At 34.7% G+C, this 26,818-nt stretch overlaps 1 protein-coding gene across 2 annotated transcripts in view; it reads left to right on the top strand.

Annotated features, from left to right (window-relative positions):
* Window positions 1-26,818, top strand: part of AP3B1 (adaptor related protein complex 3 beta 1 subunit) — a 149,178-nt gene that overhangs the window by 73,580 nt on the left and 48,780 nt on the right. Inside the window, exons 17-23 of one of the 2 annotated variants that reach the window (XM_017743681.1) lie at window positions 3,784-3,970; window positions 4,906-5,036; window positions 7,180-7,291; window positions 8,661-8,817; window positions 11,484-11,658; window positions 19,121-19,193; window positions 20,039-20,145. In XM_017743681.1, the coding sequence (XP_017599170.1) occupies window positions 3,784-3,970; window positions 4,906-5,036; window positions 7,180-7,291; window positions 8,661-8,817; window positions 11,484-11,658; window positions 19,121-19,193; window positions 20,039-20,145 (942 nt within the window). Of the gene's footprint in view, window positions 1-3,783; window positions 3,971-4,905; window positions 5,037-7,179; window positions 7,292-8,660; window positions 8,818-11,483; window positions 11,668-19,120; window positions 19,194-20,038; window positions 20,146-26,818 lie in introns of both variants that reach the window. The other variant, XM_017743679.1, reaches the window with a different exon arrangement.

The following is a 26,818-nucleotide window of genomic DNA, read 5'->3' as shown; positions in this document are numbered from 1 at the left end:
TTTCCAGGAGAAACTAACTCTTCTTTACTCACTCAGTATTAAATTCCTGGAATTACTTCAGTTCCTAAAAAGTCCAGCCATTTTTCAGTTTAATTTTAAAAATTTGATGTCAAATCATGTACACCAGATTGCCCAGTCTGTTCTCCTCTCCTCAATACTGTGTTTTCTGCCTCCATATCATATAGTAATAGTAATTAGACATAGTAATTTTATGAATACTTGATCACTTTCATCCAAAGTTAATGGAGCTGTGAAAATCTCAAAGATAAAATGCCACTTTATTGAAAAGTGGTGGTAGAATGGCAAAGAGATACTCAATGCTGACCAAATAGATGAAAAGAGATCTTTCACCAGGTGAGGGAAAGGCAGGTTGAACTCATCTCTGAAGTCTTGTTTGGAGAAAAGCACAAAGTTCTGGAGGAAATAAGACTTGCTTATTTTATTCCCTTTGTCTAAATACTTTATTTGCTTGTAGTTTCCTTAAGTATATGGTCAAACACTTGGTGAAGCACATTCACAAGAATAATTTTTAATATTCAGGATTTCTTACAAAAATTTAAAGTATACTTTAAATCCTGTGATCACCTCATGAACTTTCAAAGGCGGTTTATAATTTAAAGAAGTTTCAGGTTCAGTTATATCTGGATAGATATGTAATAAAGGCAGGGTTTCCTCTGGTTGTCTTGTGTTATTTGGTAAACTTGCTTTGTTTTTTCAACACTTAGGGTCATAAAATCTTGAGTGTGCGAGATAGCTGTCTAAATGGAACTCATATAAGAGAAATATGTCATCTAGTTGCCTAAGATGTTTCTTGCATATAGCAGAAAGAATAAAGAGATTTTGATGGGTTTCTGATGTCTAATATAGTAGGACTCCCACCAGAAAAAGTCCCAAGTAGTTGTAGGGTGTAAATAGATATGTCAGTCATGGTTTAGCACAATAGCCTTATCTTGTGTGTCCAAAGAATCAAGTTACTGAAAGCTAATGATATCAAGGAGTGGATAGATAACTGTTTTTCTCTCATTGTAGAGCCTCATCTGTTGGTAAAACCTGTATTGTAAGATTTTCAAGTGGGGATCTACCAAAAAGTTAACTGCTGCTAATATAGGATAGGCGTTAAATCCTCAAATAGAACTACTGTCACTAGAAAATTCCTGAAATGTTGCTGCAGGATGATTGAATTCTAGAAGGACCTAAACCTAACGCTCCTAGCCAAAACAAAGTATACAAAAAATAATAATCGGTCAGTGGTGTGGGGATAAAATAAATTATATTATGTATATATAATGTACATGTCCAGATATGAGGCAATATTGACATGTGATAATAAATGTGTTATATCACAGATCAGAATACTTCGTCACTATTCTATGAAGCAGTCATGGTATGCAGATTCTGTCATATTTCACCAAAGCAGTGTGCTTGCTGAAATGATTTTCAGCTTCTTAAAAAAATTCCTTTGTTGGAAAAACTTAAGTGCATTTGTTAGGGGTTTTTTTTGTTTTTAATTAAAAATAGTTGTTTCTATTAGCTACCTCCATGTAGAAAAGATCTTCTGCCTGTTTGATTGCTTTACCATACAAAAAAAAATTTTAATTATGTTTCTTTGCTGTTTCTGTGAAAACTATACTATATATGATAATTGCAAAGAGACTTCTTGCAGATACAGAGCATTCTTGCATGTAAGTTTTTTGTGTATTTATCTGTATTGAACAATATGAAAATGATATTTTAGGGGACAGAAGAAGGGGGAGGAAAAGGGAGAGGATCACGGAGAAAATGATCCCATTAAAGGAAATGCAGTCTTTCAGGACCAACTCTTCATCTGTCTAATTTGTCTTTATGTAATTTCATCAACACTCACTAAAAAAATGCCCACTTTGACGAGGTCCTCAACTTTCCCCATTCCTATAGCAATTCACAGGCTAAGACCATTGTGTTTTATGATCCGTTCTCCTGAGCTTTCTGCCATGACAGCAAGGAGTCTTGTCTTGTTTTACAGTGGAGAAGTGATGGCAGAGGCTGCAGGAGGTATCCCTCATTTAGTTTAATTCATGCTACCTGGGAACCCTCCCTTCCAATTCCATTTAGATTGAGCAGCATACGTCCTGCATGAGTGCAGATTACGTAGGCTCTGTGTGATGCAGTTGTTTAAAATTTTATACCCTCATACAGAAATAGCTGCCCATAAACTGTGAAATGCATATGGGAAAGTTTTGCCTTTCCCAGAGCTAAGACAGTACCTCAAGGAAAAAAATATCTTTTCACAGAGCCATTCTTGGGTATCAGAAAAAAGAAACAAAAAATATTTCATTGAAGGTTTTTTAAACTATATTTTTATATTACTCTAATGTATAATAACTAATTTCTTCCAGTCTTTGGTACCATAGATTATTTTTTTAAATGCTTGCATATATTGTATTGATGGGGTTTCAATTAGAAGCATTTGCTGTGTACTGTGTGGTTCACTTACAGGAGTTAATCAGTATTCTGAAAAAATATTTTTATATTTCTAGAAAAAAACTTCAAGTTGTCTCCTCAAGTTGGAAATTATTAATCTGAACTCTTTTTTTAGCAAATGGTGTATAAAAAAATTCACTGGTTTTTGGGACATATTTTTCTTTCTTTCATTTTTCACATGATTGTAACTCTGTTATTGTCATAGCAATAGCATGATAAACAATATATATATGCAAGGTTGTTTCTTCTTACAAAGCAAATAAATCTCTCATGATGATGCGTTTTTAACCCTGTGTTATGCATCCATTCTGAGTGGAAGTACCAAAATTTACTTCCGTAGGATGGTATGTTATTTCTGCTCTTTTTCCTGTTTGCTTGTATATAAAGGAAGTGGCATACATGTTTCAAATATATCTAGTGGAGTCCAGTCTATTCAGCACTGTTGTTCTGGTTACACTTCATTGTTTCCATTTTCTATGTCTCCTTCCTTTCTTATATTATTTTCTTACCTTAAAAAATTAACTGAATTATTAAAATTATTTGTAACATGTTAATATTCTCAGACATCAAATTAGAAAGCTGTTATTATGCTGTAAAAACCTGTGATAGTATAAGTTGCGCTCTTACATAAATAAATAAATGGCCAATATTACTGAAGGCTTTAAGCTTCAAGAAAAAAATGGAAGAAGTCTTTTATCCTGGTTTTTAGAGGGCATCGGCAGCTTGCTTTTATGAAAAAGTAACAGCTAAATGCACTGCAAATAATTTGCAGTAATCCAGTTCAGTGATTCATGTGTCTGCTTTAATGGGTCATAATTCAGGATAAAGTAACTGAGTGCAGTCAGAGTGCAGACACTGCTTATGCCAGGGACAGTATCTCTTCATAAAACACACCTCAGCAGAAGCAGTTTGCCAGCCCCCTAATACCCTCTGATGTTTTGATGTCCTGCATATTTTTCCGATTAAGTTTTGAGTGCCATGTTTTTAGTTGTATTTCCACATTCATTATCCTCACGTAGACCCTTCAGCGGGTTTGCCATATATGATTATTTTTTTAATGATGCCTTTCTTTCCACTTCAGCAGTTTAATAATCTAGCACATGGCTGCTTCTCAGTACTCAGCATTCACCTCCCCAATACAGAAGAGGACATGTGCTTTGGCTGCAGAATTCCATTTGCAGCTTTAGAAATGCATATTCCCTGTGGAGCAACATTTGTTTGACATAACCATTCATTTTTATTACCTCTTTAAATATGTTTATCCAGAGTTATCAATAATCATAAATAACTTGTATTCTGTTCTTGTCCTGTTTTTTTCCACAGACAAAATTGCTTACCCAGTATGTATTAAATCTCGGCAAGTATGATCAAAGCTACGACATCAGAGACCGTACAAGATTTATTAGGCAGCTTATTGTTCCGAATGAGAAGAGTGGAGCTTTAAGCAAATATGCCAAAAAAATATTTCTGGCACAGAAACCTGCCCCATTGCTTGAGTCTCCTTTTAAAGGTATAACTGCCAAAATAATTTGGTAAATGTTCATTGTGTAAAGGAATGTGGCAGCTTATTCCATTTCAAATACTCTCACAAATTGTGTCACTCAGCAAATAGAAAAGATTAATATGCAAGGATGCTCGGTCTGCTTACTTACTTTTCAGCAAGCAAGGTGCACAGTGCATTTCTCTAATGATAAACCCTGGCAAACTGATCCATTCCTATTCATATGGATTTTAAATTTTTGTTTAAATAACAGAAGCTGTGTCTTTTGAGGAAGCCTATTGTCAGTTTAGGAAAATAGCTCTAGTATTTTATCTGGACTTTATTAGAAGATTGTTAATGTGAGTATTTCAAATGTTATGTGAATCTGAAATAAATTGAATCTCTGTAGATTTTTTTTTCTCCAAAATTATAATTTTCCCTCTGCATTTTCCCTGTTGTTTTAATAGTAGGATCCATTGACTGTCTTCTCAAATTAAAAGGTTATCAGGCTATCTAAATTAAAAATACTCTGTTATTGTGGCAATTTGCATTTTAATTTTCATACTTACTTAGGTCTAGTTTTGAAGCTTTAAAAGGAGCTCCATTTTGAAGAAAACTATTAAAATTCTGGATGTGTTTGTGCCAAGACATGTATATGGATTGTTTAACTGTGCTGTCATTCTTAATATTCACAGTAAAGTAATTTTTAGAGAAGCTACATTTCAGAGCAACACCTCTAAACACACTGACTGATTAGCTTTTTTATTGACCATTATGGGGGAGATTATTGTAATCTATGGGCTGAAATCAGTTTTTTGACCTATGAAGAGCTTCCTAGTTTATATTTATTCCATGACATTTGAGGTAATACAATGGCAATTACCTTTAGCCCTGATTAAGATTGCTCCTTGTGGTAGAACTCACAGTGTTTGTGTATTTCTTCCCTTCCCCCTTTTTTTTAATAGATCGGGATCATTTCCAGCTTGGCACCTTGTCTCACACACTGAACAGCCGAGCCACTGGGTACCTGGAGCTGTCCGACTGGCCAGAGGTGGCACCTGACCCCTCGGTCCGAAACGTCGACGTGGCCGAGTCGGTACGTCAGTGTCACTGAAAGTAACTTTGCTGAAGGCACTTGTCAATACAGAGTATTGACAACTACAAATATTTAAATACTATCTGTGGGCTGTGTTGAAAGCCATTGATGCATGGGAACATCCCTGTTGCTTATTTTGTCTTAGAAATGGAGCATCTGGACACTTTCTTGATGCTAGTTCTTTTCAATGACAGAAGTAGATAAAACTGTAGGCCACTTCTGCTTCACTTGTGGATTAAATAGGCTTTTTTCAGCTCCATCTCACTTTGGATTTCATATCTTTTATCTTCACTCTGCTGCAGTATGTTAATTGAGTGTAGCTGGACTAACGAAGTCAGAAATGAAAAGGTTGGTTTGAGTACAAATCCAAGGCTAAACAAAAAAAACCTGAAAAAGGTAATACAAACAACAAAAAGCAGCTACAGGGATTAGATTATGTATGTTTTGAAGTGTTTGGAAGAGACCAGGGTTTACATTTCAGATAATCTGGAGAGGATTAGGAAAGTTTATGATAGGAAAATGTCATCGGTAAGTGCACTAGTCATGCGTTGACACACAGGGCTCATTCCCTACTAGCAATAGCTTTGTGTTACTGTAGCATAAACTCTGAGGCAAAGTCATGTTTAGGTACCAGAGTTGTGATTTATGTGTCAGGTACCAGAGTCCTACTGGAATACCAGTGAAAGCTGTTGATCAGTAAGAGAAATGTAAACGTATTGGTATATAGCGTGCTGATGGTGCTCCTGGAGGCACGGCATTAATGTAACAGGTACACACAGAAAAGCATGCAGTCCTTGTAATGAGCCAACTTCCTCAGTAAATCGAGAATGAATTAATTTGCATATGAGATGTTACACACAGAATGAGCAAAGAAAATTCCAAAAAATAGGTCTGACTTACAGAAGCCAGTGGCCAGAAATCTGATAGAACAAGCATTTCTCCTTATTACTGTAATATTATGTGTCTGCCTTCTTATATGTGTTTCAGGAAAAGTGGTATTTGTGTACAAACTTCTAAAAGCATTTATGGTAAGAATTTGGAGGTAATCAGCTCAAATAGAGGATTATAAATGATAGGGTTGGCAGAATGTTTGAAGAGAGAATGTGTGAAGGTGCTTTTGTCCAGAAGACCAGAAAGTATTACAGGAAATTGCTGAAATGGCATAACATCCACCTACAACATAGTAAAAAACATCCTCATCCAACAATTTAAGCCTCAAAACGAGCAGGAAAATCCTTCAGCCATATTGGGGTTTTTTTTGCAAGTATATTCTTTGGAGGGTATCTCATTTTCATTAATTTTGTGGTTTCCCTAGTACTGCCTGTGTGAGTGAAGCTGAGTTTAGCTGCATTCGACATGCAAATTGTCATTTATATCCAAAAGAATATTGGCTTTTTAAGCCCTAGCAGCTTTTGGTGTTTAAGAGGAAGCCAGTGTGCCTCTAGAGCTGTTTAGCCTTGCAGGTCACTGTTAGAGCTATTTCAGAAGTTATTCCAGATCAGATCAGTCGATGAGGCAGACCTGTATCATGCTGTTGATAGAGTTGTCTGCCAGTTTGCTTTTTTCTCCTGTCCTGAATTTTAACACTGCTTCTGTAGTAGCATGGAGGTAGATGGAAAGAAAAAAAGTCCAGGGGAAATACTGCCTCATTTTGGCATTCTCTTGATAGTAAAAACTACTTTTATTTGGCAAATTGCAATGGAAGTGAAATATAATTTGTCTGTGGCTACCTACAGTGTCTACATCTGTTTTCCACTTAAAATTTGGGATCATAAAGGTGGTGACTAGCCCTATTGAACCTTAATTCTAGTCATAGTCTGCTGGATCTAGAAATAAAAGTCTCAGCCTTCAGGTTCTTTTGGCATAGAAATTTATTTATTATTACTGATGCTTTTAATCTATCTTACTGAATCTTTTTCTGGACTATCTAATAGATGTATCTCACCTTTTATAGTATATACCAAACTTCTAGTTCTCTTATTGTGTAAAGTAAGAGAAGTTTAATAGCTTCTCTTGACTTGCTTAGATGATTTATTTAGCAACAGCTTAATACCGTTACTATGAATGTTTTTCTTCATGTGTTGTGTGTATATTTTTGTATTGCTAGTTGCGAAGGTAAACATGAATTGGAATTTATTTACAGGCAAAGGAATGGACTGGAATTTTAGGCAAGCCAAAGAAGGAGAAACCTCCTGAAAAGTTCTACTCTGAATCAGAAGAGGAGGAAGATGAGTCTGCCGGTACCAGTTCATCAGGTAAGTGTTTGGAAAGCAACTTGTATTTTCATTGCCTGGAAAACTGTATCTTCAGAACTGTCTGGTACATAAAAGAAAAAACAAATTGCAAACAAAGCCAGAGCTGTGTATAAACTCAATAAACTGGGGGGAAATTTTACATTCACCGTATTAAATAAGTTAGTCTTTGATTCGTTTCCCAGGTGAAAAAGCTGGCATGCTATTTTTATCCTCCTTGGAGTCTAGTATGAGTAAGGAGAGTTTGTTACTCCAGTTAAAACTGAAGGCACATAGCTGTTTGCACGAAAAGTGCCAAGATGCTTGGTTGGTGGGAACCTTAAGTCCTAAATGTTTTTTGGAATTTGGTGGTGACGAGGAATTATTTTGATAGCATGTGCTGCTGTGCTGATAAATGGCCAGATTTGTTTAATTGTGTAGTCTTTCATGATCTTTTATTCAGCAAAATGTATTACAGTATTTCTCTGATGTTCTACCTGATGTTTTCTGTTTATTATAATGGGGGTATTGATGAAGAGGGTAACAGCTGCCTATCAAGTTCAGTAGGCAGAGGTTCTCTTAACTGTTCCCCCATTTATTGCCAGATAGGTAGTTCCCCAAGACAGCTGTTTCAGAAGATGTTAGTATATTTCAGATGTGGTAAAGATCATAATTCTCCCAGAATTATGGGAGACACAGAAAATGTTTAGCATTAGAAACTTGAAAGAATTATCATCATCTAATTGAATGGAAGAGGGGCATCTTAAAATCTGAATATGGATCTGCTTCCTTCCAGTTCCTAAACTGAGGAAATACGCAAAAATGTTTAAGAATTGTATCACTAAAATTAGTGCTTTCTGAAGCAATAGAACATATACTCACTTCAGATATTTGAATATTTGGTAACTATATGATTAATTAGAAGATTAATAATTTGTTTAAATCAGTGATTCAATCATAGTCACTATGGGTATTTAAGAACAGATTATCTAATTAAGCAGCTGTTTGAGAAGATAATTTTGCAGCTAAGTGAATGTAAAGACTAGAAAATTTGAGGTCATCTCCAGCTCCTAATAGGGTTATGTAACTTCGAAGAATCCACATGCAATTAATTTATTATTTGGCTTTCTAATTTGAAAAAGTATAATACTTAGTAATAGTAAAAGTAGGCTGAAGGGGACAGGTTTTTAACTTAAACTATTTTAAAAATTTTGTAGATACAAGGGGAAAGTAATTCCCTTGCCTGCTTTTGGCACAGGGTAAATAATACTAAATCTTGCAAGTGGATCTTAAAATACTAAACCATTGTTTAATTTAAAACAAACTTGGATTTCTAAAATACTAATTATTTAAGATATTTAGAACAAAATTGTAAGGGCTGTTTTCATTTCAGGGAGCGGGTCTGACAGTGAAAGTGAGAAGGAAGATAAAGAGGAAGGCAGCACTGATGAGAGTAGTGGGAGTTCCTCTCCCAGTGAAGAATCAACTGACAGTGAATCAGACAGCAAAGAAAGTGCTGCAAAGAAAACATGTAGAGCTGTCGATGAAAGGTAGGTATACATTTGTATGGTTTTAACTTTTTGTGAAACTAGTGTTAAAGCACTCTTCCTGTTAGCAGTCTGCCGAGCCTTTAATTAGGCTATTTTGGAGGTTTATTGGCCAAGGAGTGATGTCAGTGTATACTAGTAATACTCAGTGTATGAACTTGGTTCATATTTTCATTAATCAGACTACTCTTATGTTTGGATTAATTTCTGACTTTAGTAAAATCTTGGGTGGCTTGTTGAAAATTGGTGTAACCTTGGGAAGCTGAATAAGTGATCAAATAGTTGTGTGAAACACTTAATTACCTTTTGCTGCAATTTTGCTGAGAGCTAAAATTAAGTCCTTCAACACTTTGCCATTATGTAACTAAGACAATTGATTTTTCTAAATAATGTTATATTAAAAAGATTATGATCCAAATATTAGAGGCAAGGGCTGTGAAGGGAAACGGTCGTAAGATATTTAAGTGCTAGCGTTTTTAAGATTGCCTATTATCAACAGCATTATCATGTTTTAAAGTATCATTAAAATTTTGAGTAATTGGGGCTAATACCTTGGATTGTATGAATCTGTTTCTTCCACTGCTGTCAGCAAGTGGCCTCTGCAGACATGATCGCCCTTTACTCTGTAGTCTGCTGCCAGCTCACTTGATGAGTCTGCAGCTCAGCTCAGTCGTGGCTGACAGCGCTGATTGGGGCGCAGTACACACTCTGCTCCTTTTATTACAGACAGTAATTAAAGCAGCTCGCCTTGCCACTTCCATAACAAACACAGCATAATGCCCTAATTATGACTTTATTAATTTAAGTCAGGATTTAATGATTTTAAAAGTGATTTATATTGTTTTTCCTGTTCAGAACAAATGAAATCTGTAGGTTAAATTAATACAGGCTTTTCATCATCGCAAAGTTAAAAAGCTAGTTACCAGTAAATTCTTTTCATTAGAATAACATCTGAAATTTTAAGCAGTAAGATAAACAATTATTACCCATCAAAACTGGCTGATGTGCAGTAAAGTAACATTTTTAATCTTCAAATCTAGTTTTAAAGACAGGCTAAAGATAAATTATTGAAAAAAAACTTCATATATATAATGGGTTCACAGCAACTTATTTGTTAATGCAACTACAGCTTCTGATGAATGGCAGTGAATGAAATATAGATAATTTTGTTGTCATGAAGAAAATTTAAATGCTAGGGAATTTTTGTCTAAGTCATTGACCTCAAACAAGTTTTTAAATGTTGTCATATTGAGACATAATTTTGATAGTACCTGCTTTTCACCATAGTTCTAACAATCAGATATGCTACATTAGACTGTTTTTGTGAAGTGTACTGTTGTTTCATTTTTAGCTTTGCAAGCTTCAAATTTTCTGCTTCATGCTTTTGGCTAAAATTTAGGCAGGTAATTTTGGCTTCAGTTACATGGATAGGCATGGCCTAAATGTTATTGATTTTAAATAATTTTGATTACATTTTATTTAGGCAATTCAGTCATAGGAAGTTCTTAAGAGGAGGAAGACTTGGCTCTGATTGTTTTGATCTCTGTCATGTTAGATTTTCAGTTCTCCTTCTCTGTATTTTTTTCATCTAAAAACATTGCCATCTCAGTGATGCAGTGTAGTACACTCTTTTGTACTGCTTCTAAAGCTAAGCAAAAATGTGTAACAATTTAATATGATTCCAAAGGGACCCTTAATAGTTGAGTGGTCTAGATTTGTTTAATTATTGTTGACCTTGTTAACCTTCAAGCACTTCAATAACCAATTTATTGTCTTGGGAAGGAAGCTGAATCAGGTAGTGTATGAAACACCTGATTTGGAAGTATAAAATGGTTGTCTGCAGATCCAAGAACAGAGGGGTTTTTTTGTATATGCAATATTAATTTTTCTCCTCCGTGATAACTATTAGAAAACAATTTTCATTTCCTGTGGTAGTAACTCCCCCTGAGACAAAAGGGTAATCTACTAATTGGTAGTTAAAGTATTATTAGATGTGAACAAGGCAGATAATATTCAGTAGCTGTTAACACAGACCAACATAATCCAACATTGGCAGGGTGAGCAGAACTTAACTGTGTGAAGAGCAATGTCACTGAAGCTGTAAGGCATTCAGTGTGACTGAAGGAATATAATACAGCTCTTGTGTATAAACTCTTTATTGGGTTGAACTATTTGTAGACATTATAGGTCTTATTTCTAAGTGGTGCAGTTTTATTTAGAAGAATTAACAAAGGAATAAACTGAATTCATTGAGGTGGGTTTTTTTTACGCAATATTACTTTGCAAAAACATGCTACACCAACATTCTATTTATCATAGATGGAATAGTATGAAAGCATCTTTATTTAAAAAGTTGTCTGCAATCCCTTTTGTTATGTCACAAGCTTGACGCATGCAAATAATATTTTTAATATTTAATATGTTCACATTTTGTTTGGCTATTTTGTTGATTTAGTCTACACGTGATGGTGTATTGTGCAGTGTAATAGAATGATTTTGTATAGCCTTAAATAAATTACTTCTTCATTCATACTTGAGATTTTTATTGTGGAGAAATAATGACTTAAAACTCATTTAATAAAACTTTGAAATGCTGATGTCGGATATTGCCTAAGCAGATTCCTTAGATGGTTTTACATGTCTCTTAACATTTTTTTTTAAATATATAGTGATTCAGAGGATATTAAAAAGAAAGCAAAGGGGATTTCCAAAACGACAAGCACATCCAGTTCCTCTGATACAGAGTACACTTCATCGGAAGAATGTTCTTCAGGCTCCAAGTCAGAATCCGACTCTAAAAGTGACTCTGAATCTGAAAAATCTAGAAATGCTACCTCTAATAAGGTTAGTAAGGTAAAATACGTTTTTTTAAAACCTCTATAAAATATGAACGTATGTATCTAACCATCTATCCATGTTTCCTTCTGTGGGCATGAAGATGGATAGTAGTTTTATGCATACCTGAAAAGATCAAGAATTTATGAAAAAAATATTACTTTTCATAGAGAAACCAGTCCAAAAGTAGTTTGATAGTTTAAGCTAGTATTTTTATAACAAAACCTCATGTTTCAGTTTATATAATTTCATGTTATTTTTACTCCATATAGATGAAGAAGAATATAATCTAACTATTTTTTAATACACAGAACACAATATTTTTTTCTAATAGTATATTATTCTTTAATCATAAAATTAATTGTATTTTAATTTAATTTTTTTAGGTTACTGTTGAACTGGTGAAACTTAATACATGGATGTTGATGGTTATTTTATTAAAATGGAATCTTAAAGTATAGCTGTAGTACCTGGGTCTGAGAGGAAAGAAAACCAAGAAACAAATGTTAGTACATTGTTTCTTAAGCATTTGAAGATGTTCTAATAGAAATACTAACTTAGTTTCAAAATTTTCTTTTAGAATTGAGAATAGTGCAGTTAATGAATCTATCATTGAGGTGTATATATAGATGAGTAGGATTAGTATTCCTAATGAGCAATCAGCTTTTACTTGCTGCCTGTGTTTGATAGGAATAAAGAGTTCTCTTACTTCAAAATCTGTGAGCTTTCTTAAAACATGTATGAAATAGCAAGCTTTCAAATACTTTTTTAAATTGGTTTCAAAAATATGTGAGGATGCAAAAATGTGCAACAGAGCCATTCATGTGCCAGTTAAGATTTAATTGCTTACCTTAGTGAAGAAAAGAAGCTTAAAAGTCCATTATACTCAAACTAGCATCATAGAACTATTAATGCCGTTGGCATGAATTGATTACTGTTTACCTACCTATATTGCATTTAAAAATACTAGATGAGGAACTTTTTGCTGAATGTGTTTGGGAAGAAGAGTAGAAGAATTTCTGACAACTATCTTTCTATTATCAAATACTTCCTATGCATTTCTTTCTATATATTTATTTAAAAAATTTTAAAGGGTAGAATTGTAGCTCAGAAGTTTCCGTTTTAATACTGATAGGCAGTATTGAAAATTAAGTGAAACGCTAATGCATTTTAAGTTAAGCCAAGACATTTCAGTCAGGACTCCTATATAGGTGGCAGAATAATCAAAATAGACATCCTTTGCTGCATTTCTTGAAATTTTTGAAGCTGGTGGACAGGTGTGTTTTGACCAATTAAGATGGAAGGCCATTACTTTACTAAGCTGTTAAAGTGTGCATTTCCTTTAATTAAGGAGGTATGGCTCTCTACTTCTCTAAATCTTGAACTTATATTGTACATGATCTTTGTTTTGTAACTTTATGGGTTTGCCTAAGAACTCTTGATTTGTAACCTTAACTTTTAATCAATTCCCTTCTCCAACCAAGTAGAACAAAAGATGAAGTGAGGCTGTATTATTTGAGAAATGGAGATGTGTTTCCATGGTTTGATCATTGTTTCTTGACCAAGTAACACATTGGGTAACACGTTTGTGTCTAAATTATTTTTCTTCTAGAGCAGCCAGACTGGATCTTGCCAAAAAATGGTAGCACAAAAAATATAACCAAAATCCTCTCAGAATAAACTCCTTTGATACTAGATGGGACATGAATTAATTGTAACAGACTGCACCTTTTCATAGCCCGTGATATTTTTTCACCAGAAAGTAATACCTACTCTGATGTTCTTAGTTCTAAGCAGCCACTGCAAAACCATATTCAAACAATAGTATCTTCTCTCTGCAGTGTTTTTCCGTTTTTCTCAGGATGTCAACACCTTGTTCATAATTTCTTTCATTACAGTTCTCTAAACTGTTTGGTTCTTTCACAGGATATGTGGGGACTACTAGCATAAAGAAGCTTTTTGTATTTTCAAACAGCAGAATGTGTGAAGTCACATACACTGAATATGAGAACTGGAATGTCCAAGAAGCTTGGGATTGAATTGTTGAAGTCAATGGAAAGTTGTCAAGGCCTTGGATTTTAAGAGAAGGGAAAGAATGTTGCAGTACTTCTGAAGTCTTACTTGATTAAGAAGTTCCTAAAAAGAAATGTGTTAGGAACAAGAAATATTTTTAAACAGTTGACAGAAGACTTGATGAGAGTAGAGTCAAATGATCGAGGGGAAAAATTGCAAAGCTTTTAAACACTGCAAAAGACATTAAAACAAATAGCAATGGGTTTATATGCATGACAGCAAGAAAAGTAGCAAAGAGATTATTGAAAAGATAGCACAGAGCTCACTTTGCAGAAGCTAAATGTTCCTTAAATTCTCTTTCATTTAGAAATTAGCACATTTAATATAAGGGCAACAAGCTATGGCTAATGACCTGTAAACAGCAATGGTCATATGTGAAGGGGCAGGGGGTAGTTTATTTAATGTCGTTGAAGAAGGAGGACTGTTTCAGTGTATGATATTAATCCCTGGAACCTTGAAGTTAGTTTCCATTTAAACCATGTTTGATTCCTGCATTTATACTTCTGGTGTTTCTGGTACTTGTTTGTTTTTAGATATGTAATCAGATAAGGGGGTGGGGGAAGAGAATCACAGGTATTTTTTATTAAAGGTGATTGCTATGCTGATTAGATTAATAGATTTCTTTGAGAGAAACCTGTTTTGAGCCCTGTAATGATAGATGAAGGTAACTGATGATAACCTAGATAACCCCTTCCTAGCTGGAAAGAAAAAACAATTTTTAACAAACTTTAAAGAACATTATTGTTAAAGTCTTATATATAGACCCCCTTATGTGTCAGGGTACATTTTACAAGAACTACACATATGTATTTTTCTGCTGCCTTCCTGACTTATTTTCAGACCACCCAGGAAGCAGATGGTTTCTGCCAGGCTCTCAGAAATGCTTGTTTTATTCTGATAGTTTGTCATTAGAAAAGACATTGCTTATTTTATTCTGCTGGAGTGTGTTCTTAATTTGGACCGTCTATATGGGGAGATTATGCTTTAGGATTTCCTTTTCAGTAAAACTGAAAATATTTTCTGAAGTACATATTAATAAAAGAAGTTGTGGTTAGTGAGCTCTATTTTTATGGTTTCTCAGTTTGCCACATATTATGAACTATGTTACATCACTGATGTGTTGGGTGATGTTTACCATTGGATATATATATAAATTGTGTTGGGTGCCATTGCCATGTTCCGCAAAATTTTCTTAATAAAAAAGGTTTGATTACATTCACATTGGAGCTTAATTTCTACATACATCCATGCACTTACTGGCATTAAAATACACTACAAAAACTTCAGATTATTCTCCTGAATATGTTATTAATGGTTTAATGGTTTTTGTCCTGACAAATTGTTTTGAAAAAGCTGTTGTGTTCACTGTAATTGAGCTGCAGTGAATAGAAAAGTCAGTCTCTTGTACTACAGTCTTTTATATAATTTTGAAATATGGATAGTTTGAGGTGTTCAGATACGTATTATACTGTAAGCATAAATACTGTAGAGCCAAAATGCAGATTTGAGAAAGATGCATGTATAAGTAGGTGTCTCTACACTGGGGTTTTAAAATCAGCTACTGTTGACCTCCTTATACAAGTATAATACAGTCACTCAGCTGTTAAAAACCTGATCCACTATTTAAAAAATATACAAAAACAAATTGTCTATCTTTCTGCCTGATCTCCTTTCAAGTGCTAACACAATGGAAACAGTGGGTGATCTGTCAATGCATTTGGATTGTCAGTGATGGTTTTGTATAAATATTGGGAGGATAAGAAATAAAATTCGCACAGCAGAATATGATTTCATCTGCCTTTTCTCTGCATCTCCATGGCTCATGCTGCGGTGTGAAATTCTCATTTTACACACTTTGCAGGCGGAGCACATGAATTATGCATTGAGCAAGAGAAATCTCCTGCTTCAAGTCCTATATGCATTTACCAGGTTCTATCTCTATTACCAAGATGAATTGCAAATGGAGAAATGTTTGATGGAATATACCTTAACTTCTTTGTTTAGTATTCTGCTTTTCCCATAGTGGGCTTTCTTGGTAGAAAACTGTTTGGGTTATATTGTAGGCTTAGTTTCAAGAAAAAAAAGATGAAAAATTGTGTTACATAGAAATGTCAGACACGTCAGAACCTTTTTATTGTCTTGATTTCAAATGCAAAGCTTTCTTTACTCAGTAGAAATATCTGCAGTCATTGGCTGTTTATTGTTCATAGATAGCCAATCAATTTTCTTTTCTTTGAAAAAACAAAAAATAATCATGTTTATAATAGGCAAGACCCACATAAATAGATTTCTTTAGTGTTTTGTACAGAATTGCACACAATTAATGTACATACCCATATGTAGAAATACATAGAAGCATGAAAATGTGTGGTTTTGTGTACATATAGCACAAAACCACATATGAGTAGCTCGGTATTTTCTTAAGCTTGAATACTCAACTGAAGTTGGAAATAAGACATGACCATACTTTAACGTTAGCTTTATCTTGATTTAATTAGCTCTTGATTTTACATTTCCCTGATGGTAAGGTCAGGTTTGTGGGTTTTTTGTTTTCTATTTGGTGGAGTTGTTTGCTTGCTTGTTCTTAATAGTAAGCTGATACAATTAAATGCAGTCTTCTGATAAAGTGTGCAATGAAAAGTTTTCCTTGCCGTACATTGGTTCAAGGATTTTTTACTTGTGCCTTATTTGTGGACCATTTTATTTTGTTTTGAAGTATAAGAAGTAAGTTCTCTTGAAGGATTTTTTCCCCCATTTTTAAAGATGTATTATTCAAAGTAGTTGATTCAAAGTAATACCAGTGCAGGAATGGATTTCACCTTATAAAAGTACACCTTAAGCTTTGTGTACTTTTTGTACTTGTGACAGAAGAAGCAAACTGAAGCATACTATTGGTGTTATTTGTGACTTAGAATGCCCATCTTAGTTGTCTTCAGTAAACAGTAAGAGGATTCTTTGGCTGTGACTCCTAATGTTTTAGAAACCTGTACTGAAGCATATAGAATTCTCATCCTTGTGTGGCTCTTGTGTGGGTTGAGCCACTTTTTAGAGACTTTTCATTGGCTGCGTAATCAAAGGAGATGGGGAGATCCCATCTCTGTGGAAATATTTATCAAATATAAAGCTGTAGCTTTGAACCTTAATCATAGTTGAAGGTAGAACTGTATCTTGTGGATAAGTGGGGGCAGAGAGTGAAAGAGTTTGGAAATTGAGGGTATTTTTAATATATTTGCCTTTTGTTTAACTGAGTTCTCCTTTAGGCTGTTTTGGTTTCTGAAGAGTTTCTAGTTTAGGTAAAAAGTTGTGATACATAATTTTTACTGAAAGTGCTAGAGATAACAGCTAAACCCAAAATTCAGGGCTAAATATTCACCAAATGATGCTATAAAGTGGCTTGGAATTCATGAGAAGGATTGTCGCAAAATGGTGTCTCTGACATGAGTAATTTGAGTAGAACTTGTAGCTTATGAAGTATGCTATTTGTCCTTATTTCACAGATTTAAAACAAAAATAGCCAAAATAAGCTTAGTGACTTGCCAATAAACATAAGAAAAAAGTCTGGTAGTTGTGAGCAGAATGGAATTCAAGAAAGTTGGTTCTGCAAGAGTCCTTCACTAATTCTGGACAAAACGTGTAAGAAATGGTATAACTTCAGCACCATTTAAAAGCTGTTTTGTAGTATTTTCTTTGTCCAAAGGAGTTTTAGGTTTCAGATAAATCAGCAGTAGTAGAAGACTCAAATACCATAGTGATAAGAACCATCAAAGTATGATGATTTTAAAATAACTTTTAAAATAGTGGTTCCTGTTTTTTTCAGTCCACAAGGTGATTCTTCTCCCAGAATACCTGAATCATATCTGTAGGGATTATATAAGTGACTACCGTCTGTTTGAGCCATGGGATTTATAAAGAAGAACATGATAAGCAATGTCATCATGGCTGAGGTCGAGCCTCGTAGTCTTTAACATCAATGGCTTCAAACAGTGAGAACATTGGCTAGTTTCTTTCGTGTTCTTTGAAGGGAACCATTGAATTTCTCCCAAAATCAGAAAAATATAAAGTCATTTTATTATTTGTTTGCAACTGACTGTGAAGCTGAGAGACCAGAAGAAAGGAAATGCACCTTGAGAAAAGAGGTGTCATTTAATTCTATGGTTCCAGTTAAAAGAAGTGGTACTAGCTGCTGAATTGGCTCCAAGCCCTTCTAGAAATTTGTACCCTGAGTGTCCAAAATGCTCAAGAAATGATGGCCTAGATGGGCGTAAGGAGATTTACTGATTTACTTAGACCTGTTAGTTTCTTAGAAATGGTAAAACAATTACATTTGTATGTGCATTTGGCTGTCACGTACTGTTGAAGAGGAAACTGGTAAACTAGAAAGTGTGACTCCTGGAAAGACTACATTTAAGTTACTTGCAATAGCTTGGGTAGTGAGCAATGTCTTAAGGTCTAAAGGTAGTTAACATATTTTCTAAGAGAATGGCAAAGCCTTCTGTTTGGTAAGTGAGCCAGATTGGATGAAGATAGAAGGAGTTCTTCAACTGACACAAATGAAGGATGCTTTAGAGTGGGTAGGAACAACATGAGGACAAAACTGTTCGATACACGAGGTTCTGGCTATATCCCAAGGTCAGTCCTTTATACGAAACCACCCTCTTGGCAGTCCATACTGTGCTGTAACACGCTAAATTCTTTCCTGAATCACCATTGTCTAGACATGCTCTGTAGGTATAGCCAACACTCAGAAGATTTGTTCAGAACTTTTTATTTAGGTATTGAAACAAATTTTGTGGAAATACTCTGTTTGTCAAGGTACTGGGATTATTACTTCTCTAGTCTTTACTTAGGGTAGTGCCAATTCTTACTGTTAGAACTCATCTTAAGGCTTAAAACTGAATTTTTTTTTGACAAGGATCAACTTTCTATTGTTTTCCAGCAATTAAGTAAATCCCAGTCGATAATTGGACAGAATTCCATGCTCCTAGATAAGTGCAAATAATACTATATTTCTTAGTGAATAGATTTTGACCTGATTTGCATATGAAGAGAGAAGTGTTAGTACCCAAATCTTTTGTCTTAAAAAAAAAAAAAGGCTGCTAGCTCTTTTAATGGTCTCAACAGAAGTAGCTGATTTGTCACCAAATGTTTTCTGTGTAGCAACAATGATTAATATTAAATGAATACGTGGGCTTCAGAAATTCAGTTGTGGAATTTAGGTTCAGTTTAATCATATAAAGAAATCTTTCTCAGTAGGTGAATTCTCTGGATGCCAAACCCTGAAAATGGATACATTTTGCTTTATAAAAGTAGTAAAAAAAACGCACTTGCTTTATAAAAGTATTAAATGCTTTTCTTTTCCTGATACGGTGAAAGATGAAATATTCATGTATTTTGACAGAAAGAAGAAAAACCAGCACAAGAAAGAAAGACTCCAAAAAAACAAGAAGTGTTCCTCTTAGATTTAGATGATTGTAAGTATCTTTATTAAAGCCTCATTTTTCCCAAGGCGTAGATTCAATTAAATTAATTCAATGAATTTTAAATGTCTGAAACATTGATTCTCTTCTTTTATTGTACCAGTTTCCTAACAGAATAAATGCTTAGACTGTCAAGTTATTTTTAAGCACAGCTATTACAAGGTTTTGTTTTATAATTGATGAATTGTTTCAAAATTTAGAATGTACCACCATATAAAACATTTACTTTGAGAATTTGTGTGTGTCTGGACTTGTTTTCTGTTAAAGTGGGCTTATTTTCTCAGGTAATAATGGATTTTACTTGTACAACACCTGTGAAATCTATGCGCCAATTAGAGTATTATATTAAGATGCTAAAAATCACACTTCTGAAGAACAGTGTGAAATGGTACTCTTGGAAGGGTAGGATAGAGCTGGCACTGTTTTTTAGCTATACTTGTAGTAGCCTTCTCAAAGTTTACTTCTATAGGTGCAGCATGTCAGAATTGCATTAACATGTACTTTGCATGTAGCCTGTAGATGAAAAAGTGCTGCATAGTTTGCAGTATCAAACTGAAAGATAAAATAGAGGAAAAATGGGAAAGGGGGAGAGAATACGTCTAGAGTAAATCACATGATCAATACATATATGAGTTGTATTTGTATTTTCATTGCTTATTCTGAGTACTGGGGCTATATGTCTGAAAATGTAATCTTCTATTTAGAAACATATATACAAGAATATAATAGTTAGATGAGGATGTAAAACCTTTTTTTGTGCAATGAAAAAATAATCATTGTCTTTCCCAGTATTTTAAATTGTTTTTCAGTTTAAGTATCTCTTGCTCTTTTACTTCTAGTTTGTCCTGTGACAACTCCTGTGGCAGTTCCTACAGCAGCTGTTTTGTCCCCGAGTTTAGCAGCAGACCTAGAGGGATTAAGTCTGTCGAGTTCATCAGTCATTGATGTAAGTAGCCTTTAAAAAGTGGGAGGCTGCATGTCAGTTTAAGCATTTCACATGTTTTGAGGCCATCATTAAAGTAGTTTTGTTTAAAGTTCTTTCACGTATAAAAGTCTTCTATGAAATTATTGTTTACTTGCAAGACTGGCAGCATTTTTTGATCTGTAATTGCATTCTGAAATGTGGAGAAAAGTATGAATAATGCAGGTCTGAGAAGGATGCCTTCAAGAATTTTAACCTTCTCTTTCCAGTTGTCTTTTTCTATGCCTCAACGAAACTTGAATTCAGAAATTAAGTATCCAAACTATAGAAGTCTTTCAAATAATTGTTTTGCTACACTATCAAAAATATGCTACAAGAACATCACATACTTGGTAGTACTCAAGTCTGTTTGTTTACCATATATGCCTCCAATCATGACATTTTGCTACTTGGAAGTACTTTTTCATGAGTATATGAAACATAGCCCCTGGGTGAGAATAAAAAGGGTATAGATTTACAATCAGTGGCGTATCAGTATGTGTCATGATTCATTCTGTTAGTGCTTCGTAGCACTTTCCATTAGGGAATCTCTAAACTATAGGTATAATTAAGGTTAGCAAACTCATGGAGGTAGAGGGTGTTCTTTGTTGCGAGAAAGAATAGTAGTTTGTTCTCTTTCACTTGGGTTTTAGTATTTTTTGTGTGTCCAATTTATATTTGCAATTCAAATAGAAGTTGCAGTGGTAAAACATAGGGTACATATCCTTGTGAAAATAGATGAAAGTGACCAGACAAAATACCAGAGTCACAGGTGTTTTTTAGCCTCGCCTTGTGGGGTTGGTATCTGGAACCTACACTGCAGCTTTGATAACTGGTGGTATCTACTTTGTGCTGCCTTTGGAAGCAGTAGTTTGCAACATCAAATATTTGTTAAGTAAAGGAGCTGCATGAGTGATAGGACTCAAGAAATAGAAGACTTTTGCTTATGATTCAGTTTCATGTTTACAGGCTTCAAGATCTGGTGTTGAAATGGGAGAGTTTCAGATAATTCGTTGGATATTACCCTTATCTAAGGAAATTGGCATGTAATGTAAATTTCAAGCAGGCCAGTAACAATCCATGGACATGCAGTCACTACACCTGATGTGTAGTCATTGATGTGTCACACAGTCTGAAAATGCCAGAAATTCTCTTCCATATTATTTTTTAGTGCAGCATACAGTGTTAGGTGGCAAGTCTGTGTTTAACAACAACCGTGGTGTTATTCTGTGATTGCACACCACAATCACCTATTTGCCATATTTTATGGCTTTGTCAGCTCAAAACACAAGCTGTCATATGTTTCCCTGGCTCTGGATTAGCTTAAGAATGACTTTGGTATCCTTGCTTTACTTCAGAATTACCACTTTTGAGGATAAATTAAAGATGGCAATCAGTAATGCCAGAGGCTTGCGGCACCCCTGCTTGCCTATGTCTTTATTCCTTTCATCGTTTGCAGTACATGAACACATATTCCACTCCCATATTCATGGTTGCTTTCCTCATGATTGCCACTGTACATCTGCTAAATTGCTTCTCCCCATTCTTCTGAAGGCAGCTACAAAGAAATAGAGCTGTTGGATAGACAGAGCTAGAAGGTGGAGGCTGAAGAGTAGAAGTTTTTCTGTATGACTGTGCAAAATGCCTCTTTAGTATTACTGAGGTCTGGTAACCAGCAAAGAAGCTGGAACATTTCCTCATTCTCCTTGCTCTGGAAAAAGCCCAGATCATGTAAGAACTAATTGTTTCTGCCTGGATGGTGATTACATATTTTGGTCTGTATTCCGTTTTCAGATCTAAGCTCAGCTCTCATTGCCATTGATAGTTGCAGATGTACATGAGGTCCTTTGCTGAGTTTTCTGCATCAGGAAGCAACAGAAATTAAATACTGAGGTTAAAACTCATTCTTTCAAATGATACCCATCTATTGTAAAAAGTCTTAAGTGTGTGCAAATAGTTAAATAACTATTATCCCATGTAGTTCAGCACCACCAGGTAATTTTCTAAAAATAAAAATATAAAACTGGCTTTTAAGACTTTATGTGGGAATGTCCCTCTTAAAATAGTATTTTGAATTTAATCTGTGATGGCTAATTCTAAAAATACTTTTGAAAACTTCTTCCTTCAGTGGGAGAGAAAATGAGTATAACTGTAGGGCACATGCCAAACTAACAGTGAAGAAATTAATTTATTACTAGGCAAAGGAGAGCATGGAGTAAAAATAGATAAGTACAGTATATGACCCTAATATCAAAGAAAGTAGCAGCCACTTATCTTGGAATATGTCAAGCAGTCTATTATTCAAATCATTCAGCACTGTAACTGGATACAGCTTTTAGAAAACTTTTAACTTCCAAATTCATAGCTGCTGAAAAAGAAATATAGAAAGCATAAATACAAGAATGGTTTTACAGTAATGGCAAAACCTACAAAACCAAAATATTCTTGAATAGAAACTGCACAATTTAATGCTTTGTCCTGTGGCTCATTTGATTTTATCTTCGTGTTTACATACAGTACATTTCCCCCTCATATAAATGCATGCATGCATATTATAGTTTGTTCCAGGGAAAACAAAATTTTCCTGTAATTCATGGATAACCTTCTTCCAACTGGATGCAAAATGTAGTAAATCTGTGTGCGTGCTCCTGCCTTGGTACATGTGGTTCATCTTGAGGTTTAAGTGAACCAGGTAACTGAGGTCACCAGAGGCTTCTGTGGGGATTCTCATGGCATGCGGGCAAGTGACGTCAGAGCTAAGTGCTTGAGAAAACTGCAACTGGCATCAATTAAGTTTCAGATGGATAATTTGCAGGGTCGAAAAATATGTGAAGATGCAGCGCGAATGAAAAACAGGAGGCAAGAGAAAACTATAGGCTGTCAGTATGAAGCAGTTACTGGAAAACACTGAAAATGGGTGTTGTCCCCAAAAGGTGGAGGGTTTAAAGTGAAAAAGGAGGAATGGAAAGCAGAACTCATGACTGACATAAGGACAGGGAGGGTTATAGTCTGCTACAGTAAATAACATTTTGAGCAGAAATGGTGAGAAGAGAGAGAGCAGAACTATGGTAATGGAGAGAAGCCGAAGAAGGGAGTGATCATCTCTTCCTACCTGTCACACAGCTGATGAGAAAAAAAAAGCTAAACCACCTCTTCTTTTCTCATTAGGATTTTAGATGGCAAAAATGTACAAGCAACTACTCTCCTAAATGTTGAGAGCCCTGAGTATGCTGCATAGGATAATTAACTGGTAAAATGACACACGCTTTTATGAATAAGATTTGTGAGAAGGAAATATTTCTCTGGTAGCAAGAAATCTCTTATGGTTCAGAACAGTGTTAGTGCAAGGGAGAACTGACAGGTCAATACGAGCTCTGGTGAGAGAAGTTGGATGAGGAAAAAAGTGTGTGGCTGTATGGGTTGAGTTGAGTAGCATTTGAGGGGAGAAGTTTGTTTCCCTGCCCCAAATAGGATAGCTTGGGGAAAGGTCAAGGGTGACTATGAAAATCTCATGAAAAGTGTATGTACCAAATGAGGGGAAACTCTTGTTGTAGTGGGGAAGTACTTAGAAAAATATTTGGTGCAGCAATATAGACTTGCTATTTATTATTGTGCATATGGTATCAAGGTATAATTGTAGAAGTGGTACTGCTTTACTTACTAAGGTTTTGTTCAATATGTTCAGTGTTTTTTCATGGTAGTAGTTACTACCTGTGGTATGTTTTATTGTTCCCTACTACTTGGCTTCCTGAGAAACTGTTCAGGAAGGGAGGAGTAAATAATCTTGTTTTCTGTTTCATGTCTTCTAAAGAACTTTTGACCAAGATACACTTTGAGAACTTCTTTGGTGTGGTGATGCATGAAGAAGAAATAATAGCTTTTGTCAAAAGTCAAGGTCAAGCTGCAGACCTGTCATATCAGGGGATAAATACATTTAATTTTAAAGTGAGTACAGACTTAGAGAATTCTTTGAGAAATAGTAAACATGAACTCGCTCAGTATTTAACTAAAGATATTTTCAGACTGGGAGAACACTTTAAATGGTATTTTATTTCTAAGTCGTTGACATAGTCTTTAGAGGGGAAGACTTTCTTAGGATTTAGGTGGCTTTGTCCATTTAGGCTGTTTGTAGTTTCACTTTAATGAATCTTAAGACTGACTCTGAAGTGTATTCTTTTCCTGTTTGAAGCATCTCTGCTTAGAAGTACTGTGGACATGAAGGTTGCAATAATTGGTTGTATAATGGCTCTAGTCTGGTATGCATTTTGCAAGAAAGGTTAGCATGTGTTTTAAGAATTTCAAAATCCTACAGTAGAGAAATAAATAGTAGTTCTTCCAAATAGTTATTGGCATGCACTGAACTTCATGGGACTTTTTTGCTGCTTTGCGAGCAGCAATTATTCTTTAACTATATGCATTTGTCATTCATATAAGCTCTGGTCTGAGCTTCCTTACCTCAGGAATGGCTGCATCATAAGAAACATTAACTTGTTATTGTCATGAAAGAGATATAGTGCAACCACTTATGATAGCAGCAGATGGTGGGCAGTGGTGGTCTTCTGCCCATTGTTCTCAGGCAGATTTTGATCAACTACCACTGTTTTTCAAATAATTAGTTTTGCCTTTCTGTAAGTATATCCATACCCTCTTAAGGATGCTTGTAAAATTTTTTACTCAGGCAAAAGAGGATGCTTTTAAATCAGCTTTCAATGTTAGCCACATCTTCTGTTCTATCATGTTTTTGTAGTTTTGTGTTAAGATAACACAAGCATATGATAGTGTTTTATTATTTTTATAGCTTACCATCTGCCCTCTTTGTTTTTTTAGCTTCCTATAATAAATGTCTTATCCCTTTGCTGTTTCATCACAAGAGAACTTTTTCCTGTGTATTCAGTGTTTTCATTATACTTCTGAAGCCCATGTTTTTATATACAGATTGAATTTTGGAAGGTTTGTTGTGGGGAGGTGAAGGGCGAAAGTGTGCCACAAAACAGCCTACATGTATCCTATTCCTCCGTGTGCTTATAACTTTGCTTGTGTTGTTGACCACAACTGCACATTAGCAGAGATATTTTTGCAGTTCTGCAGTTTTCTCTTCAGCTTAATTGTGAAGATGTTTTTTTTTTCCATGTGGAACAGCCTCTGCTGTGCCCTACAAGATTTGTAACTGGCATAAAGCATAATGGAAACCATGTTCCACAATATATGTTAGTAGGGTACCCAGAAAAGTTTGTACATATGGAGCAAATGAAAAGGCATAGTCTTAAATTTAGGAGTTAAAAAATAACTTTGTCTAAGTGCCGCCCAAAATTCAGCTATGTGGCTGATTAGGTGTGACTGATGCTTGTGGGAAGGCATTGTGGTCCAGTGGATACAGAACTGGGTGTTACATATGGAAAATTAGTTCTATTTTTGGCTTACTACTTGCTGTGTGATCTGGAGGGAGTATCTTAATCTTTTGGTTTTCCATTTGAAAAATGAGGATAAATAATAATGCTTACTCACCTTGGGAAAGCACTTGGAAATCTACAAATGAATGTAGCTACTCACCAGCAGATATTAACTATTGCCAAGCTAGAAGAAAAAATGAAACAAAGACTCCCACATACTTATTTTTATTTTTTTGTTCATGTAAAATTGCTTTGTAGGAGGGTGTTCTTAAATTTGTTACATGGAATATGTGTTGCATCAGATGTTTGAAAGCTATACTGTCCTTTCAGAAATTGCTTCCACATACTTCTAAAAATGTTAGCTTGAAAGAAAAAAAAATCTGCTTTGACACTACTTTGTCATTTCACCTCTGTTCTTTACTTATAAATCCATTTACAAGTATTTGTGATACTTAATTATGTTTAAACCTTAAAAATACACATCTCATGTTTATTAAATGCATTCATTCTTAACAAAATCTGTACTTCAAAATCTCCAACTTATTTTCTTCAAATAAATTAGAGAATTTTATTTGGAAGCTCAAACAAGATGTTTGTTCTGAATCAGGAATAAGTTTCTGATACAAGACTTTGGACCAAATAATTGTATGCTCCATCTGAGAGGTATATATGTATAATATAATTTATTTAATTGATTACTGTGTGGTTCAGTACTACATATTCTCCAGAATGTGTCCTTATTTTTGCTTACATATATATGCTATAAATGAGGTACTATTTGTAATTATATAAATATAATGTACAAGTAATTAGCAACTTGTATATTAATGTAATTGTATTCTGAATAACCAAGTCACTGATTAACAGTAATGCTCTTGATTCAGAGCTATTTTGCTGTTTTATTACCTTTGAGTTACAAAGAATGACCCAGCATTCAAATGTTGTATTTAAAAATAAAATGCCAAAATGGCAAAGTAAAGTGGAATTGCAATATTAAAGTCTTATTTATAAAATAGAAATTAAATTGTGGGGATATTGCAGAAAAGCAGCTCTATTAAATAAGTTACCGTGAGGAGGCCTTTGATCATTTTTTGCCTTCTGTTAAAAGTCAGTACTATCCTTAAAACAAATCCAACTTTTTTCTTCTTAATATATAATTAGATGCTTAGTCCTATGGCAGAGTTTAAAATAATGCTTCTTTTTCTTTCCACCATGAGAAATACGTAAATTGTGCTCCTTAAACTAGGGATGTGAGCAGGATTGGTGCC

The sequence above is a fragment of the Corvus brachyrhynchos genome, unplaced genomic scaffold, assembly GCF_000691975.1.
Source record: "Corvus brachyrhynchos isolate BGI_N302 unplaced genomic scaffold, ASM69197v1 scaffold8, whole genome shotgun sequence".
NCBI lineage: Eukaryota > Metazoa > Chordata > Aves > Passeriformes > Corvidae > Corvus > Corvus brachyrhynchos.
Note: the sequence above shows the minus strand (reverse complement) of the source record. Positions and strands in the feature narration are given on the sequence as shown.